Here is a 21,758-nt window from a genome sequence, read left to right on the forward strand (position 1 = left end):
AGATGGTAATGAGACTTCAACAGATGGCCATCAGGCCAGGATCATGCATGCTGCATACACTGAATTATCATCACACACCTCTCTCTAGAAACTGTATTAGAAGATTAGAAGAAATTGTGTAGCTTGTTGTTCCTGTTGCTCCACTAGAAGAGAATGATACTAGCAACATCAAGTTCATGGGTTTCATTCCAAGGGATCACACATTGTTATACAATGTGCGACTAGAATGCACTGTAGCAGGTGTGATGTACTTCTAGCGACAAATGTGTCTGTCCACATGGAAAGAAAAACTGCTGAATGAGGTGACGCAAATTCAGCCAATCAGAATATATTTAGTGTTTAATATTCAGTTATGTGGAACAGGATTTTAGACCAGTCATGTCCGAATAGGACAAAAACTTTTTTTTACATAAGATCTGGTTAGGACACAGTATTAAGTCAATTTGAATCAAAGTATCAGCCAAATGAATAAATAGGTGCATAAAGAGGGATGACATTTACATTATTAGCATTTAGACCAAGTCACTGCAGTATCCATAAAACAGTAAAAACTGTACCATTTCAGATTCACGTTGTGATACAAGGTTACAAAACTGTACTACAGAAGTTAACCAAACAGACATCTAGTGATACATTGTGTTGTTACTGTACCTGGTAGATGTCCGACAGGCTGCTGCTCCCAGAGTCACTGGTGATGCTACATCCTGAGTGGCTGGAGGAAACGTGCGTCACCTGGGGATGAATCCCGTCTGCCAGGTGTAATCTGCTGAAGTCTGCCGGCAGCTGCATATGGAAACAAACATACAGCGTGTCAAGATGCCCCTTGACCACAAACCAAAGCAGACAAACTGCAGCTAATAATCAGGAAAGAAATTATGACAATAAACAGCAAACTTAACGACTTCATGAAATGGTTATACAAGCGCAGTTTTCTTTCTGTGTTGATTTATTTCCTATTAAAAAAGATATTGGGACGGGAAAAACCAAAGGGCCCTTTTTCTGCAAAAAGTCATCAGCCTTTAGTTTACGTCACAGCCATGAACCATGTTCTCCAATAAAAGATAATATTGCCAATTTATAGGAGTTTGCTAGCATATATGGCCTCAAAGCTATCAGACAAGATAAAAGCAGCCAAAATACCAGTTTGCTTTCAGAGGGTCTTTAAAGTTCATAGATTTCATTGCGTTTCTTTGCTGAATTTCAAAGAAATGTCAGTTTTGAAATATCATTTATTAATCACACCTGCAGTCTGGTGCTTCTGATATGAGATCTCTGAAGGATTGTTGGTGAAACCAGTCCTCAGAATCATTTTGTACTTTGTTATTTAATTAAAACAAGACCAGACAACATCAAGTTTCCCCTCCACCCCATCCACACAGTTCTGTCAACTGCAACGAAATGCCAGGCAGGTCAGCAGTCACTTTTTATGTGGGGCTTCCCTATTTCTCTGCAACAGAACACTACAGTTCCTTTGCTAATGCTAATAGTTCTTGACATGTGTTTAGTAGCGCAAGAGCCTTGCAGTTAAAGGTCCATGACCTAGTCCTTGAAATTGAAGATGTTTTTTGTTTTGAATATACAATGGTCTTGTATATTCAATTATGACATATGGTGCCTAATTTTGTTGGCATGCAAACAATCAAGTCATGGCAAGTTTGAATATGCATGAGTGCACATGAGATTGCACTTCAGAAGACTTGGAATATAGTGCACAAGTTGTATGGACAACTTTTATTGTACTTCTCATTCCAATCTACTTTAAATTTTCGGGTGAACTACTTTAATATTCATTGTGCTGTTCCAAAAGATCTAGACTTCAATGTATCTGGTGTAACATTAATTCTAATAACAGATAACTCACCATAGACCAGTTTCCTACGAAGTGCTAAAAATCTAATTTGATTGACGGCCATGGGCCAAAAGTTAATGTTGCATTTTATCAAACTGTATTATACTAAAATATAAAAGTTCCCCTACTTTATGATTTCATAAATGTACTCTGCTATCTGCTTAACTAATGCAACGAAGAGCTGTGTCAATGGCTTTTTTTTCCCCTCTTGTCATATATTATATATGTCATACATTAGGCTGGTCCTTATGTTGCACTTATGCTGATGCTCTTACTGCTATTGTTGTTAACAATGTTGCTGATACAATGTCTGTTGTAATTTTGAATACCCTATTATCTTTATTATGAGCTCACCAAGAAAAATTCCAGACAACTCTGATGGTATGGCAATAAAGTATTAAATTGAATTGATATGGCAAGGCGGGCCAAATCAAAGGTCATCACGGGCCAACTTTGGCATCTCTGCCATAGACAGAAAATAATATTATATTACAGTATTTTACACACTAAATTTGGACAGAAGGAGAGGGGGAAATTGTATTAGTAGTATTATCTCAGCTTTCATCAAGAGAAAGGCTGAATTACATCCACATAAAACAATTGTATAAATATGAATTGAAAAGGAATGACAGATGCGATATAGACACAGACTAAAAGATGAGCATGTTTATTTCCTCTGGTTTAGTGTGAGCATGCAACTCTTTTGTGGAAATACAGTACATGTTTGAAGGGGTGCGGCTGCAAGAGCAAAGTGTGTGTGTGGGCTTGTGCATGAGGAAAGGCTTTGACAGTAGCTCTGAGATAAGGACCTAAGAACCAATTTCAGCTAATATTAGAGAGCACACAGCCCACTCATGCACACATGCGCACGGCCACATTCTGATAAAGTCCATTCAATCGGGTCCCGATTGTGTCATATGTATGTTCGTGTGCAAATGTGTGTTTTGGGGGGCTATTAGATGTCTTCCGCCAGCTGTGGCTGTGCATAGCTTTCATATAAAATGCATCTGACCTAAATTCCACTCCCCTAATCATATACATGCCGGAAATGCTGTCAGTTCTCCTGGGAGATGGAGAGCTTGAACAGAGAGTAAACATCCTTATAGACTGCAGATAAAAAAGATATATATATATTCCAGATACTATATCTGGACAAATACTGCAATATCAGTAAGCAAGAGAGAGGGTAAAATAGAGGCCAGAAACCTGCTGTTTGGTGTACTGTGCGGTTAAAGGCGTTTTAACACTATAATGTGTTCAGACACAAATTTTGTCATGAATATTCCAGCTCAAGTGCATTCATTATTTCAACCTACGGCCACAGCAATTAATGCATATTAATTAGGGATATTTGCACCTAAAAGCAGACAGGCTACATAAGAGGAAGCTAAATGAAAAAAAGAAAGAAAGAAAGAAAGGAGAAAGAAAAAATAAATAAAACAAAAGCCAAATAAAAGACAGAATGTAAAATGAAATGGGCGAACAACAGAGCAAAATGGAACGAATGAGAAAATATAAGACTGAACGAAAAGAAGGTAACATAATGACTGCAAAAGAAAAGACATAAAAGACCAAACAAGACAATGAAAAAAATGACAACAAAAAACATAACTGAAGACAATGCAAAGCATAAAAGATGTAAAGAAAGACAGAAAGAACAACATTACAAAAGATAGACAGAAAGACAGCGAAAGAAAGAATTCACGACAGTGAAAGAAAAACATAATGAAAGACATCAGAAGACAGCATGATATACATAACAACAGACACAACAAAAAACAATGAAAGACATAAAAGAAAAATGGATTGAAAGACAATGCAAAACAAAAGACGAAAAATAAATTTATGAAAGAGACACAACTGAAGACAATAAAAGAATAGAAAAACACAAAATAAAGAATGAAAGACATAAATGAAACAATGAAAGAAATATGTAAAGAAAGACATAATGAGTAAGCAAACAAGTAAACCAACAAAAGAAAAAAAGAAATCAAGAACGAAAGAAAGAGAGAAAGAGGAAAGAAAGGACGAACAGGTTGTGCTTATATGACTCAATCACTGTATTGTGTTTTATTACGGTTCTACAAGCACCAGGACACAATCACACTGCGCTGTGTGGCAGAAGCAGCACTATTTCGGCATTCATTGTCAGGTCAGCAAGTGCATTCAGTGCTCTTAAAATAAAGGCGCTGTGATAGCAGCAAAGCTTCTCAATCCACCCTCCACATCCTTTTGCTCGGTCTCCTCGAGGCCATTCTCTCGACAGTCAGCGCTGGGCCACAGAGCTGTCAGCTATGATACACACATCACCTCTCCCTTCCACTATCAAAACCTTCACGCCAATAAATTCAGCTCATGTGTACATGGGTTTTCCTTCCTGTTGTCATAAAAAAACGAGCAGGAAACATTGGAGTGGCTACTTGCTTGTGTTGAGAGGAGAGGCAATTGAGAAGTTATGCCATCTTTGAAGGCGTCTTATTTAGTGATTTACCAAAAAGATGAGGAGTCATTACCTAGGTTACTGTCGTTAAAATGGATAACTTTGAAGCCCGTCTCATAGAGATTGTGAAGAAGTATACTTGTTTACATGATTTACAACACAAACTCAACAAAGACAGTGCGGTCACAATAAATAAGTAGAGAGAGATTGGAGTTTTTAATAGTGCAAGGGTCCATGACAAGTTTAATAATGAGAAGTGATACAATGCAAAAAGTGGTGGTCCATGGAGAGAAAACCCTACTTTATTGGCTGGAACAGTGAGTTTAATACCATGACATCATTCTAGAGTATATGAACTAATCTCAAAATGACAACGCCCTTAAGGATATATGCCAGCTTCGTTCGCCAAGGGTGCGTTTGTTCACCCAAGAGAAAAAGTTTGACGTCTTCCACAGTATAAACCAGGATTAAGTATGTTTACTTAGGAAAAGCATGCAAAAATGATTGCCTTAAAAAAAAATCTAAGTAAGGTCAACTAATTAGATTTTAGTGTATGCCAACACTAAAACTGAGAAAAATGGTTTAATATTTTCAGCTCTGTATTTGAATTATGATTAATGTGGATATGAGGAACATTGTGAATGACAAACATTCCAATTCTGTGGATTTCCTCATGGGCACAGATTTCGTGTGGACCTGCTTATGACTGAAGGAGAGAATCAGAGATTGCAATGCTTTTTAGTCCCTAAAACTCTCAAATGTTACTTAAACTGGCAATCAATGTATCTTCCCCAAACTTTAAATCTTACGGCTATACTTTTATGAATCCCACCGCCACAGGCTACACGCAAAAGCTCTCTTTCAGATTTGACCTACTAACATACAGAACTTATTTTATTGTGATATCATATTAAATAAAGCAGCAGCTTCATTGAGCAAAAAAAATATGGATTTTTTTGATTGATTTTCCATTCTCATATCCCCATAAATCGAGAGGGTCCTGCATTGCAGTGCACATAACAAACAAACTTTTTTGGAAGTAGTAGTGTCTACATGATAAAACTTGCAATGAGAGTATTTCACAGAATGATGTTATGATACGGACAAGATCAACTTAAAAGGTGAATATTCTGTCACCAAATAGAATTGCAATTTTTTTTAATAATAAGTCAGATAGTCCCACCCAAAACTTAAGCCATGGGATGAGCTAATGTTGCTGTGTCATGCTGGTTGAGATACAAGAAACAGAGCAACAATGATTAGTCCTTTCTGGATATTAAACATCCAGAACAACATACAAATGGCTTACGTATAGTTGTCTCTGTATATAAAGTATTGCAACATCCAAAAAAGAACACACATCACCTGTACGTATAATTTCCATGAAGCAACATCTATGGAATCCAAAGAAATGCACTTCTCATTCAAGCTTAAAATGCAATGTTATCTTTCAGCTGTGAATAATAGCACTAAATGTGATATAAACCTTGTCATATTCAACGCAACCGACGGGGGTTTATATTTATTCCTTATTATTAATTTGTGTTATTTTGGACTCCATGTTATAGAGGGCCGTTTCCCCATGCAAAGTGATAAAGCAAAAAGTAGCATAGTGTTGTTGCACTTTCTCCAACCACAGAATGCAACAAATAGTCCAGCAGGGGATTAAAGGTAAGGTAAGCTTCTCAGCCAAAAATTAATAACTCAAATAAAAAATACACAGGGTGGCCCAGTTTGACCGTGCACACATCTTGGTATGCAGAGACATCATTTGGGCAAACTGTTAGTAGTGGCAGCAGTCGATGTACATATGTCAATAGCAATATCCTGGCTGCCTCCCACGCCAACCCAGGGGTTCGCTCGTGTCCTTTAAGTGCCCTTTTCATGTCACTGTATCACATAATAAAGACTTAACTCTCCTGCCACACAATTTAGGGCAGGCCTCAGTCAATTAACCCAACTGACTTTTAGTCAAACAGAGCACAGGTCACAGACAGCATGACACACTTGCAGGGGTCCCAAACATCTCTTGTGATGGCTCTGGGGAGTGCGCTTAATGACCTACATCTTCCAAATCAGTCCCTAACATTCTGGCCTAAAATTTTCACAGATTAAAAAAATAAATAAATCTAGGTAAACTAGTTTACCTCACAAATTGTCAGTTGTTGGTCAACTAGATGACCATCGTGAAACATTACAGCATGTACACAATTGCATACAAAACGAATATTGTGCTTTTAAATGCTCTTTGTCTTACTGGATGACTTGCTTCTAATGCAGGCCTACCTGCTGTTATGCATTGTAGGTGTTGGAATGTGTGTGATGTGCTCATGTTTGTCAGTGCCAGAGGTGTGACATTATAAAAAAGGGCTGACGCTGGAGGACTCAAAGCTGGAAACCTATCCCATAAGGCTCGACATCACTCTAGGGGCCTCTCGCTTTCCCGAGTTTAGAGGATCAAAAGATTAAAGAGTTTAGTCTGGGCATCAGATTAAACAGTACAGATATTCTCACAAACACATCCCAATACATGTACTACTCTAATTGAGGGAATTACGCCAACGAAAATGACCCCTTCCTGTTTTTTTGTGAAACAACAGCAATGCCCACAATGGCCACAACTTCCTGAAAGTAGAAAGCTTACACCTTAATACACAGACTTCACTCACGAAACACCAGCAGAACAAATTTTGGTGTTTGTATATTCATCCAATGGCATGGCTTTGGGGTGTGTCTGGAGGGAGTGTTTGGGAAACTTGTTTAAACACGTCAGTATTTTTGCAATTGCATTTGGTGAGGATCTGTTTGAAGGCACTTCACCATTAAAATCTATTCTGCAGAATTCCACTAAATAAATATGCTCCCAAATCAGTGCAATTATGTGGAAAAACCTGCAGATTTCATCTGGGCCTGGAAGTGAGCTGTTCAAATGGTTTTGTATCCTCAGGTCATGAACAACTGATTTCACTGTCATATTTTTGAAACAAATTACCAAACTATGCAGAGAACTGTTCACAATGACGGAGCGAGAAATAGAGAGAGCAGATAAAAAATAAATTAAAAAAAGAGTGAGCGATGGTGTATGAAGACACTCATACACCCGAACATGTTTCAGGTGAGCACAAGGCCGACTGAACACAAGCACATTATGGCTGACAGAAGATCAATTCATTTACAGCTAAAAGTGCTCATCATTCCACTCAGCAATCCAGGGTTGATCGCTTTCCGATGCCTTCTGTGTGCAAACACCATAGAGTGTATTCACGCACTCACATACAGACATATGAATCTGTGCAAGATGCAAAACTTGTTCATGCTTTCAAAAATGCTGTCATCGAGTGGTTCTTAAAAAAGAAAAAAAAAAAGAAAAAGCATACGGTCGTATATGGCTTTATGAAACCCAACAGATATCGATCGACCTGACAGGGTTGTTGAGATTTCATATCTCCTATCACATTCACACACTGACACACATATATAATCTAAGTAGGTAATCAACCACTTTAAGTCAGCATTACCATGATTTTGCCATGGTAGGGTCTGTTCTTAGGAACAGACAGAATCTGAGAGACTAAATCCTCTTTAACTGTAGGAACATCATTGTACAGCATGTCCTTGTGTGGCTTAATTCTTTTACAAAATGGCAGCAACATCAATATGATTGAAGACACAAACTACAATCAATAATAACATTTATTCATGATAATCAGGATAGAAAATGAATACACCATGTAGTGTAGTTCAATAGCCTAATTGCAGGGTGTTTATTGTTGCTAAGCAACATAGCTACAGCATTAATATACAACATGTGGTCACAGGTGTGCTTTTATCTGCATTTTACAACAGCCTTGAGTCTGCATTCTATATTTAAATCAACATATTTTTTTTAATTAAAAAACAAATAGGAAAAGAGAAGAAAAAAATCCTGCACGCTTTATATACTTACTATACATACACAATGTGCAGTCTCAGATCGCAGCTCATCCAATTCTAAACAAGATTCAGAACTTATAGGACATTCTTTTTTTTAAATCAACATCAAGATTTGTTATATGTCCTGCATGCTATATTTACTATACACTACTAATACACATACATAAATCCTGCAGTTACAGGTGTGCGTTTATCTGCATTTTACAACACCTTCGAAAGTGGCTGAGGTGATGTCCAGGTTGATTCAAAAAGAGAACAAAAAATACTACAATGCATACATTTGTAGTCACAGATGTGTATTTATCTACAATTTAGGACCGCTTCGAACATGACTCTTCCAATCATGATGGAACGGATTCATAAGACTTTCCTTTTCAATCAACAGCAACTTATTAGGTTCAGCTTTATTCAAAAAGAGAAGAAAAAAATCCTGCATGCTACATATACTATCCTACTTATATATATATATATATATATATATATATATATATATATGGGGGCGTGCACATGGCCGCCTTCACACACTGACACACATTACACCGCCAGTGGATGAATGAGGTCGAGGTACTCAACAGCTTCTCATAAAATACGATTCAACAGGGTCGGATGATACAACACATCGCTCACCTACATCTGCACGAAATGTCAATTAATACAGATCTGCATACATGCAATTAACTCTTTGTACACCCAAGCCTCAAAAAACGAGCAACAAATAGACAGAAATGCATCAAGATGCACACAAATATGCAATTTGCTAATTTATGACCACATGCAACTCAACTGTCTCTCGGAAATAAGAGTAACGTTAGCCGATCCATCAACTTCTCATCGTTCCAATGCATCCTGCTCATGTTCGGTGCATCAAGCTAATCTGATGAGCGAGAGCTGGTAGTATTTTGAGAAAAGCTGGCAGTGGAAGGTCGATACTCACAGGGCTTTTATCAGCCTGGCTGGAGACTCCATGGCCGCCACTGCTAACTAATGGCTTCATAATGGAGGTGCAGAGCCAGAGCGAAATTTAAGCATCCTGCTTGTTCCCGCTAATCTTCCCCCTTTGCCCCTCCGGTGAGTCTTCCCCTGTCTCCCTCTCTTTCTCCCCCCTCCTGCAGGGGAAAAAGAGGAGAATCTTTCCCAGGGAAGGAGGGGGAGAGAGTACAATCGGCAGAGATGATGCGCTGCTTTCCACAACTTGTACAACACGGTCACCTTCCAAAAAGAATACAAAGAAATCTACATTTTTCTTTGCCAGGTGCAAGCGGCATCTGTCTTTCCACTACATCTGCAAAAAGTGGACGAAAAGGAAGAAAAATATTAATTAAAAATGAAAAACAGAGTGATGTGTGCAAGGATGAGAATTCCAGGCAGAAATCACGAAGACGAATCCTTGGTGCTTCAGGTAATTAGGTAAGACTCTCCCACCAATGACGATCAATGCAGACTGACAGTGTTATAAAAAAATGAGGAAAAAAAGGCAAAAATGGCTGACAGCACTTTCACTCCCTCCCTGATCCTCTTCCAGTATCTCTCTCTCTCTCTCGCTCGTTTTCACATGGTTTTATGCACCATTAGCAGAGGTTGTGACCAGAAAACCAACCTCATGCATCCAGGCTGTCTTTGTTAAACACTCCGGTTCATTTGTGACCAAAGCAGGGTTGTGTGTGAGTGTTAGAGTGTGTCTGTGTGTGTGTGTGTGTGTGTGTGTGTGTGTGTGTAAGGAGGGGGAGGACAAGAGGGGGGCTTGTGAATAGGAAACTCCTCCCTCCATCCCTCACTGAGGTTGAAAGAGCAGCCGCTGGTTCCTGTTATACTACACATTTACACTCATACAGCAGTTGACGCATAACAAGTCCATGGACTTTTTTTTTTAGAAACAAAATTTTTGGTTCAAATTAATAAGAGTGAGCACGTATACATGCACATTTTTACACAGAGGATTCTTAATCCAACAACCGCCTTATACGGCTTTCCTTTAAGCAAAAAATGATTGACATCAGTACATTTTTGACCATTATCCAGATTTAATAAGCTCATTTGTGATAGTTATCAGTTTATACTGCTGTGCATGTTTTGCTGGGTAAAAAATGTATTTTCCGATTAATCGTGATCTTCATTTGAATGATCCCAATATCGATTCTTAAATCCCAAGATCAATCTTTTACTTTAAATTTAAAATTGACAGTTTTGGATGTGTTGATTATATCTGGTAAATAAACAGCAATTGGACTAGTTTGGGCTCTGTTGTTAATTCCGTAATTTACCAAGTAAGAAGGTTCCCTGTATAATTTGCTGCATTAGCAGAGACAGAATTTCCTTCATATGTAAGCAAAATGAACATCATTTTGAAAATAATCATAATGAAAGCTGTACACGAGGGCTGCGCAATCATGACAAAAATACTAATTTAAGATTATTTTCCTTGATTTTGTAACTGCGATGATTTATAGAATCGAGAAGCGAACAGCCAATCCAAAATAATTTCAAAATTACCAACTGCGCATTTCACTTTCAGCCTAAAAATTATATTTGAGTGTCATTTGATGTTTCTTCAGAACTAATTTTTTTGTGTGCCACCGCAAACAGATATAAAGCACAAAATTCACTCAATAGAATCTATTGATGTAACTGACCTGCCTATAGAATAATCCAATGTGACTGTTTCACTATTGCTTTCAGCGCACAATGGACATATCTGATATTTTTTACATTTTGACAAAAAAAAATGATTGCAAAATGCAATTTAAAATAATTTAGGTGGAGCATCTCACACCACAGGATGTCAACTTCTCCAAAAATATTTCATGACAACTACTCTTATACACACAAACAAACACTAGGCAAAGCAAGAAAGCACTAATGACAAAATGAGAAAAAATAGCATGCAATGGGTGAGGCGCAGAAATGGAATATGTCAAAAGGAAAGAGGAAAGGATGAGAGGAGAAAAAGAGGAAGGGGTTGGGGGGGCAAAGGAAGAGAGGGATGGAAAGACAAGAGAAATGAAGGATGAGCACAGTTAGCCCAGCGAGAGTAATGTCATTATCACGCTCCCCTCTGCTCACCACCAAGCCTGCAGGCAGTTGGCATGGCAACTACGGAGTAGAATCATTTCCTGGTCGGTTTAGGCAGGAGAGAGTGAGAGTGAGCAGAGGGAAAGAGAAAGAGACGGAGAGAGAGAAGGAAGACTGTAGCAGACGGCAGAGGCACGGAGAACATGGTGCTCTGACATCTTCTGCGTTACTATGACAACACTGCCAATTCACTCCCCCCGCCCCAACACACACATGCCTGTTACCCCCTCTGAGTGACTGATGGTCCCGCCCACATGCAACCCTTTAGCTTTGTGATGATGGAAGTGAGCTCACCCTTTCACAACATAAACACACACACACTCTTCCCTAAAGGTCTATCGCTCTTTCTGTCAGTCAAAATAAAAGCTTGCAGTAAATGTTATCATTCAATCAATCATTCATCTTTCTAACCAATATAAAACCCTCTCTTTGTATCATGAAAAGGTGAAAAGCTGTGAACTCTAGCTGTGCCCTGGACTGACACTTATGATGTGATAATGAGAATTTAAATAACAAAGAAAAACATTAAATTAAATTTCATACCATAAATCTACAGTCAAGGCTATCTGACTTGAAAAAGGCAGACATGGCAGAAAATGGCAGAAACTGTATTATTATTATTATTATTATTAACAATAATAATGACCTTTTCATGATTGTCTGCTTTGAGGTAAAAAAAAAACAGTTTTTTTTTGTCCTTGATGATTTCATAATTCATGGATCAAAGGCTTACTGTAACAAATATAATACATACAGATACCAAACCATTAATTACAGACAACCAGGGCAAAATCGAAAGGAATAATTATTTTCACTAAAATCTGTTGTCTGCATGTAATAATGTTGCATGCTTGCATCAGAGGTTTAATAGCAATAAAAACAATATATCATTAATTATAATTATATGTGATAATGTGTGATGTCGGCTTTTGTCATTTATGTTTTGAGATCAACCTTTTGCTATAGTCTCCAACAGAAACCGCCAGCTTGCATGTTTTATTGTCTGTGCTTACAGGAGTGATGTGGGCGTGCAGATACAGATAGCTATTACCGAGTGAAATTTTGGAAGGCTTCCAGCTAAGCACTGGGACCAAAACAAGCCCCTGATGACATCACCCCAGATGATGTAATGCCTGACAAAAACAAGCTCAGGTGCTGCCACGTCCCATCGTTAGAGAAACCACCAATAATCAGAGGAAAACTGAGCGTCATTATGTCACCACGGTAACAGGGTCACATCAAGGGATGGCTTGGCATCAACCAGAGTGCATTTCAGGAACAATAGTGGCTCATTATGGAACGGATGAGATTAGGTCAAGCAGCCTCCGCTTCAAGCAAAAAATAAAAAATACAGACATCTGTTTAATGAATGAAGTGATCGAAGGTTTTAGATGAAGGTTTGTAATAATCTGGCTAGTATGTTATGGTTAGTGGTTGATTAATATGGGAATTTTAAATGCCAGAGATCAAGGAAACCAATATACTGTATATATATATATGTGCCACACATATATTTGACAATATTTGTTTTTTGATAAAACTTGTGTTGTGTTTGCAATTGTTTGATATCTGTTAGAGCACATATTTTTGAGAATATTTTGAATGAAAGATCAAAAGGTAAACAATAAAAAAAGATTTTTCCAGCCTTTTTGTCAATATATTTTCCACCACAGTATGTGTGTGTGTGTATATATATATATATATACACACACATATATATATATATACACACACACACATATATATATATATATATATATATATATATATATATATATATATATATATATACACTCACCTAAAGGATTATTAGGAACACCATACTAATACTGTGTTTGACCTCCTTTCGCCTTCAGAACTGCCTTAATTCTACGTGGCATTTATTCAACAAGGTGCTGAAAGCATTCTTTAGAAATGTTGGCCCATATTGATAGGATAGCATCTTGCAGTTGATGGAGATTTGTGGGATGCACATCCAGGGCACGAAGCTCCCGTTCCACCACATCCCAAAGATGCTCTATTGGGTTGAGATCTGGTGACTGTGGGGGCCATTTTAGTACAGTGAACTCATTGTCATGTTCAAGAAACCAATTTGAAATGATTCGAGCTTTGTGACATGGTGCATTATCCTGCTGGAAGTAGCCATCAGAGGATGGGTACATGGTGGCCATAAAGGGATGGACATGGTCAGAAACAATGCTCAGGTAGGCCGTGGCATTTAAACTATGCCCAATTGGCACTAAGAGGCCTAACGTGTGCCAAGAAAACATCCCCCACACCATTACACCACCACCACCAGCCTGCACAGTGGTAACAAGGCATGATGGATCCATGTTCTCATTCTGTTTACGCCAAATTCTGACTCTTCCATCTGAATGTCTCAACAGAAATCGAGACTCATCAGACCAGGCAACATTTTTCCAGTCTTCAACTGTCCAATTTTGGTGAGCTCTTGCAAATTGTAGCCTCTTTTTCCTATTTGTAGTGGAGATGAGTGGTACCCGGTGGGGTCTTCAGCTGTTGTAGCCCATCCGCCTCAAGGTTGTGCGTGTTGTGGCTTCACAAATGCTTTGCTGCATACCTCGGTTGTAACGAGTGGTTATTTCAGGCAAAGTTGCTCTTCTATCAGCTTGAATCAGTCGGCCCATTCTCCTCTGACCTCTAGCATCAACAAGGCATTGTCGCCCACAGGACTGCCGCATACTGGACGTTTTTCCCTTTTCACACCATTCTTTGTAAACCCTAGAAATGGTTGTGCGTGAAAATCCCAGTAACTGAGCAGATTGTGAACTACTCAGACCGGCCCGTCTGGCACCAACAACCATGCCACGCTCAAAATTGCTTAAATCACCTTTCTTTCCCATTCTGACATTCAGTTTGGAGTTCAGGAGATTGTCTTGACCAGGACCAGACCCCTAAATGCATTGAAGCAACTGCCATGTGATTGGTTGATTAGATAATTGCATTAATGAGAAATTGAACAGGTGTTCCTAATAATCCTTTAGGTGAGTGTATATATATATATATATATAAAAATACATTTCATTTAGTTATTATTAATTAAATGATTAATTTCATTTTGTTAAAGATTCATAATTCAGTTTGATGGAATTCCATCCATCCATAATTGAAATGTGTAAATCTTAATTTTTTTTTATTTAAAATATTTTTTAAGTGTAAAACCTTATTGTAAAATGTTAATTTTATTGAATTTAGATCAATGTAAAATAAGTGTTCCTTTAATTTAACGTAATAAGATTAATCACTAAAATATTTGACACTTTACAATAAGGTTCTATATATATTAACATTCATTAATGCATATCACGAACAAAAAAGTAACAATTTCCCAGAATTTATTCATCTTATTTAATTATACATATACTATAACTTATAATAACACAACTTCTAATATTAAAAATGTATTAGTATATGTAGTAATTAACATGAACTAATTTTAGTTAAATTATGCTCAAATAATGCTCTGAATCTGTAGGAAGATGTTTGGCATTATCACTTTATTAATCAACCGTGTAGGCACAGTTATGCAGGAAATCCGAAAATGCTTACATATTATCGACTGCTAAATCGCCCTGCCTTGGATGGTGTATCGTTCAATCACAAGTTGCTGTATGTTTTCTAAAGCCGGACGTAGTTGTTCTACTGCATTTAAGTTCCTTTAAAGGAGTTTCCATCAAATCAATAGTACTTTGTGTAGCATAAGGGTAATCAAAGCTCAATTGGTCAAGGCATGCAATAATGAGTGCTTTGATCAATTAATCAATCAAAAAAGAGAAAACCAAGCAGGTCAGTAAAGTGATGATGTAGGCCAAAATTGTCACGCTTCTTACAAAGCACTGAGCAGCTTTTCAGAATACAAATTAAGATATTACTTCATTGAAAAGGTACTGTTATCCTTCTACTGCTGAAAACAGCAAAACTGTCAAAGATCCCTCTCCAACATATACACAAGGGAGTCGGGATGCAGCGGAAATCAGAGGGTGAGAGAGAGAGAGAAAAAAGACAGAGAGGGAGAGACAGACAGATAGGATTAACATCGACTAGAGCTCTTCCGTATCATTCCTTTCACATCTAACATTTTGAAAATGTGAGTACAGTAGAGATGCAAAGCATTCTTTCTCCTGAAAGATAAGCTTCCATAAAAAATAAAAAGTATTTTTGCAAATGTGCCCAGTGGTTGCAAACACACATTTTTATATAGCTGCTATCAAAACATATGGATGTAATGAGAATTTGGGTGTAAAATGTGCATAAAAGGAATAGTCCAGGTTCAATACATGTTAAGCTCAATTGACAGCATCGATGTGGCATAATACTGATTACCTCAAAAATGTATTTCCTAAAACAAAAAAATTTACAATGCAAAAATCTTTATGGACTTAAATATAGGCTTTATTTTGTTCTTGCAAGATATCATTTCTTATATTATGTTTAACCTGAGACTAATTAAAGATCAATGTTATAGACAACATAGGTGAGCATCATGTGAAGAAAGAGTGCCTTACTAGCATATCGTATCCTACACCACCTGTTCGGGTTCAAAGTGTCTATGTTTCACTCGTGCACTTCTAATTCTGCTGACTTCCTGTAAAAATAGACACAGGAAGAGGATTTCCTCACAGAGGATCAGTTAAGGACAGAAAGGTAGGAGGAAAAAGAGGAAGGGCTGTTAGTCTAAAACAACAGTAAAGTGAGATGTTGCGTTCTGCTAATTGAGGAGGGTTGGTGAGGTCAATGTGAAGGAAGCCAGTTTTTTCTCCTCTTCCAGAAGAAGGCAACAGCATTCTAATGTCTGATTACTACAACAAGCAAACATGAAAACTATGGCAGTCATGAATTCTTCATATTTACACTGGCGGCCAAAAGTTTGGAATAATGTACAGATTTAGCTCTTATGGAAAGAAAGTGGTACTTTTATTCACCAAAGTGGCATTTAACTGATCACAATGTGTAGTCAGGACATTAATAACATGAAAAATTACTATTATGATTTGAAAAACAAAGTTCAGAACTTCTTAATACTTCATAAGTTCTCATCAAAAAAAAAATTCACATGCAGCAATTACTGCTTTGCAAGTCCTTGGCATTCTAGCTATCATTTCGTCCAGATACTCAGGTGACATTACAACCCACACTTCCTGTAGAACTTGCCATAGATGTGGCTTGTCGGGCAATTCTTTCACACCTTACAGTCTAGCTGATCCCAAAAAATCTCACTGGGGTTAAGATCCACAACACTCTTTTCCAATTATCTGTTGTCCAATATCTGTGTTTATTTGCCCACTCTAACCTTTTCTTTTTGTTTTTCTGTTTCAAAAGTGGCTTTTTCTTTGCAATTCTTCCCATAAGGTCTGCACCCCTGAGTCTTCTCTTTACTGTTGTACATGAAACTGGTGTTGAGTGGGTAGAATTCAATGAAGCTGTCAGCTGAGGACATGTGAGGCATCTATTTCTGATCTATAACTAGAGACTCTGATGTACTTATCCTCTTGTTTAGTTGTACATCTGGCCTTCCACATTTCTTTCTGTCCTTGTTAGAGACAGTTATCCTTTGTCTTTGAAGACTGCAGTGTACATCATTGTATGAAATCTTCAGTTTTTTGGCAATTTCAAGCATTGTATAGTCTTCATTCCTCAAAACAATGATTGACTGATGAGTATTTAGAGAAATCTGTTTCTTTTTTTTGCATTTGTGACCAAATATTGACCTTAAGACATGCCAGTCTATTGCATACTGTGACAACACAAAGACAATGTTAAGCTTCATTTAACGAACAAAATAGCTTTCAGCTGTGTTTGATATAATAGCAAGTGATTTTCTAGTACCAAATTAGCAATTTAGCATGATTACTCAAGGATAAAGTGATTGTTGCTGGAAATGGGGCCTGTCTAGATTTGATCAAAAATAACTTTTTTCAAATAGTGATGGTGCTGTTATTTACATCAGGAATGTCCTGACAATAGTTTGTGAACAGCTGAATGGTATTTGGTGAATTAAAGTACCAACTTCCTTCTGAAACAGCAAAATCTGTACAATATTATTTTTTGTATCCGTACGAAAGTGCATCCATTACACATAATATTATGAGAGGGAATTATCCTAATTGGTTACTGTAAGACTGTACCAGAAAAGACAAAGAAAGAGTTACACAATATTTAATACATGATTATGTACTATAGCATTTACCAATGAACAGTTTTACACATTATGCAGATAGATAGATAGATAGATAGATAGATAGATAGATAGATAGATAGATAGATAGATAGATAGATAGATAGATAGATAGATAGATAGATAGATAGATAGATAGATAGATAGATTTTTCCGATTAATCATGATCTTCATTTAAATTAAAATTCCAAGATACATTTTTTTATTTTACTTGAAGGTTTTAGTTGTGTGAATGATTCTATCTGGTATACAAATAGTAATTGAATAGCAAAGTTTGGGACCTGCTTTTAATTTCTAAAAGGAGTACTTTAGTGTATCAAAATAAAAGTTAATTGTATAAATTAGAGCATTAATAGAGAAATCATTTCTTTCAGATGCCACCAAAAATGGACATAATATCTGAGATATACCCAACTGAATCAGAATCAAATTAAATCTTATCAGAATCTAACTGAATCAAGAGCTTGTGAATTGGAACCGAATCAAACAGGAGAACTCTAAGAAAAAAGATGTTTATTCCTGACAACAAAAGTTACAGGTGTGCAAGTTAAAGCATAATCCTGAAAGGTCACTAGTTGGAACTTTACACCATACTGGTTGAACAGTCAACTTATACTATCATGCGCACATAGTAATCTTCAACAAAAATGCTGAAGACTGAATACGAGACAGAGAGTGGAACGAGAGATGAAAAGAGACCAAGGAGGAGGAGAAATCAAAGGTGAAGAGTAAGTGATTCAGTCAGTATAAACATTTCTGCAAGGTAGACTGCCTCTTGACGGATAGCGCCCATTTCAACCCAGATGCCCAACTGTTATCTCCAATTTAAAACATCCATGCGGCTTAAACCATCAACAGTCAAAACAGCTATGATAGAGCTGGTGTCATAATGGTCAACTGTAATTTATGCTAATGGACAGGAGAGAAAAATAAATAATTTTCATTCTACAGTGTAATGCCACAAATATGATCAAATATGTTGGATGTAATGGTTATATTTCTCCAGTACAATATATTTGCCAGAGTATAAAGCTATGGGGTGCAGTCAGACATATAACTGTTAAAAGAATAGCCACAGTAAAAATAGTTACAATATACAATTTTAAAGCATAATATTCTTTGTGAAGAACAAAGTGAAATTTAAGAAAAAAATCGTTTCTTTCATTGTAGCGTTCAAATCTCATTCACAAATGCAAACAATAATCTATAATTGTTTTGTCATTCTTTTTTAAAAAAATATCTGTATTTTTATAGCATGAATTAATCTTGGTTGATGTTAATATACCATACATTTTAACATTACATGTTAGATTATGAATGCAGTAGGAACTAAGAATAAACAATAGTTGTTTGTTCATGATGACAAATTAATTAACTACTATTAATGTATAGGAAATTATTACAGTGTTAAATATATATATATTTTGGTTTTGATAAATATATTGTGAAATAAGAGTTAATATAATTTCAGCAAACAAAAACCTCAATTTCTGTCTGCAAGTCTAACAATCCTCATTTCATACTGACAAGCAGTTCAGTAAGTAAATCATATGTTAATTCAGTAACTGCTCTGGCAGATTCTGAGAATGATTCAAACCAATAAATCTTTTTGACCGATTTAATAAAAAGACTCATATGAGTCATCTGTTTGTGAATGAGACTATAGTGGTTGCTCCGTATGTTTGTTTTTGTGTAAAATACATATTGTCTTTCTTTTATTTCCAGGTACGTGGAAATTTCAACATTACATTCAATTCAGACTGCATGCTCTCAACTCGGGTAAACTATGATGCATTTCGCAATGGTGCCGTAGATTCAATATGGTCTACTTGTATGGTCCTTTTTAAGAGTTTGGCATTGAGAATCGTGTCCATGTTTGTTGTACTGTACGTAGAGGAGCTGTTACATTGTCTAATATGTCTTGTGTTTTACATAAGAAAATCATAAGAATTTGAAATTACATTGTTGGGTAAACTATCCCCTTTTAGAATCATACCTGTCAAAATATTTTCAAAGACCTTAGAAAAAAATTCTAATTGTATAAATCCTTTAACGTTTAGGCCTTTTGTGTCTTAGTGCAGGCAGATGCAGCAGCAATCACGGAGTACAGCTCTAAAAATAGAGCCGACACTTCACAAGAACACCTGACAAGACTCTCTCGCTCTCTCACTCCTTTTCACTCTCTGACACACACCATCACACTTTCCATCTCCCAATCGCTTTGCTTCACTCCTCACTGAATCTAATTACTGCAAAACAGGTATTAGCTCAGCAGCAGTAAAGTCTACCCATCACCAGTTCACATAACACCTAGAGCATCAAATAACACAAATAGACACTCAAACACATTTAACACACACACACACACACACACACACACACACACACACACACACACACACCTTGTTTGTTACTGGGGGGGGGGGTGTATTGTAAATAATATAATGATATATTCTTAAAATAATTGTTTAAGAAATAAAATAATACAAATGCAAAAGAGGCAACAACAACAAAAAAAAACTTCAAAAATTGCTCTTGAGAATTGTTATGTTTATTGTCCCCCCCAACATTTTGATGAAATTTTCGCCACCTGTATCCAACATATGATATTTGCATGCCAGATTATTAAACATGCAAAAAAAAATGTTTTTTAATAAATATGGCAGAGGGACCCAAGCCATATCTAGTGACCAGAATATCAAAAACAAGAGACGTGGGATCTTTAGACTTGAGCAAGTAAGCAACCACCTAACAAGTGCATAGCAACATAATACAAAAAACACACATAAGTGACTGCAAGTGTAGCAATGCCCTGCAACCACCATAAACACCTTAGCAAAATGGCAGCAAGTTTTCCACAGACGTGCACCACTTACAAAGTCTCCAAAAATGTCTGCTTAGTTTATCTTATAAATTATCTGCCAATAAGCTATGGAATTGTGTAAGTAAAAATCAAGACTGTGTATACTAGAGGCTTCTATTTGCAAATCACACTGCAAATATAAGAAGTTTGACTGTTTGCAGTATAGCATCACCCACTTTATATCACTGTAGGAGCAACACATTAGCTCCGTTTTAAAACCTAGCAAGCTACCTTGCCGTTTCCTGCCTACATAGACACCTATCTTCTAAGTCAGCTGTGTGCATCCCATTTTTTGTAACTGAGCAAACTGTGCGCATGGCAACAGATTAAAAAAATGTATGACTTGTGTGAGGCAACATTGGCTATATTGTTTTTTGCAATTAACATTTTTTATTGATTCAAAGAAAATAACAAAACAGAGAAGAACACAACACATAAAAACCGTATCAACATTTAACTTTTAACCCTCACTTATATCCCTCCCCAAACACCAACCCCAAAGAACACCCCTGTGGTCACATAAATTAATACACACACAAAAAATATATACATATAAAATCAAATCAATAAAAATACATAATTAAACTAAAAAAATGTCTCCTCATCCCTTCCCCAAGAGTCCTCCAAAACCACCAAATACCTACCCCACTTCCTGAAAAACAACCCCAGCCTTCTATCGGTCATCTCCTCAAAAGACGCCACCCACCCAATCTTTGCACACCACTCCAGGAATTGTGGCGCTCAGTCCGAGTTCCAACCCCTTAAAATAATTTGTCTGCCAATCATCATGCAAGTCAGAAGACAATTTTTTATATATTTGTCCCCCAAATTTATAACTGCCCCATCGCCCAAAATACAAAGTCTGGGGCAAAGTAACATTTAAGTGCCCAAAATGTCACACAAATAATTCTGAATATTTAATCAAAAATCTTGGATCTTGACACATCCCCAAAAGACATGGGTTGCCTCCAACTTCTGATTGGCATTGCCAGCAGGTGGGTGTGTCTTTTAGACCAAGCCTACATTATCTAGAGGGGGTCCAATAAAATCTATGTAAAATATGAAATTGCATAAGGCGAACCCCTTGCATCTCTAGAAGCAGACTTGACATTTTTTTGAATCCTAGTCCACACTCCTTCCTCCAATACCAAGTTCAAATCTTTCTCCCATAATCTCTTGATAGAAGTGAAAGCTCCATCCCCCGGACTCTGAATTAGCAGGGAGTAATACACTGATGCCCTTTTCCAAAAGCAGCAATCACCTCTCCCAAAGCATCTGCTGCTCTAGGAAGTGTGTGCCACTCCAGAAAACAGTACAGAGCATGTGGCACAGCTGTATATACACCTATAAAACTGAGATCTGGGAATCCCAAAATGATGACCCAAATTCTAAAAGGATCTCCACTCTC

The 21,758-nt window shown here is 37.0% G+C and overlaps 1 protein-coding gene across 2 annotated transcripts in view; it reads right to left on the reverse strand.

Annotated features, from left to right (window-relative positions):
* Positions 1–21,758, reverse strand: part of LOC127663071 (rap guanine nucleotide exchange factor 2-like) — a 167,185-nt gene that overhangs the window by 33,985 nt on the left and 111,442 nt on the right. The window contains exons 1-2 of one of the 2 annotated variants that reach the window (XM_052154486.1): positions 9,157–9,890; positions 652–783 (exon numbers count right to left, since the gene is read on the reverse strand). In XM_052154486.1, coding sequence (XP_052010446.1) covers positions 652–783; positions 9,157–9,216 — 192 coding nt within the window. In that variant the 5' untranslated portion in view covers positions 9,217–9,890. Of the gene's footprint in view, positions 1–651; positions 784–9,156; positions 9,891–21,758 lie in introns of those variants that run through there. The other variant, XM_052154485.1, reaches the window with a different exon arrangement.

Source organism: Xyrauchen texanus, chromosome 23 (genome assembly GCF_025860055.1).
Source record: "Xyrauchen texanus isolate HMW12.3.18 chromosome 23, RBS_HiC_50CHRs, whole genome shotgun sequence".
NCBI lineage: Eukaryota > Metazoa > Chordata > Actinopteri > Cypriniformes > Catostomidae > Xyrauchen > Xyrauchen texanus.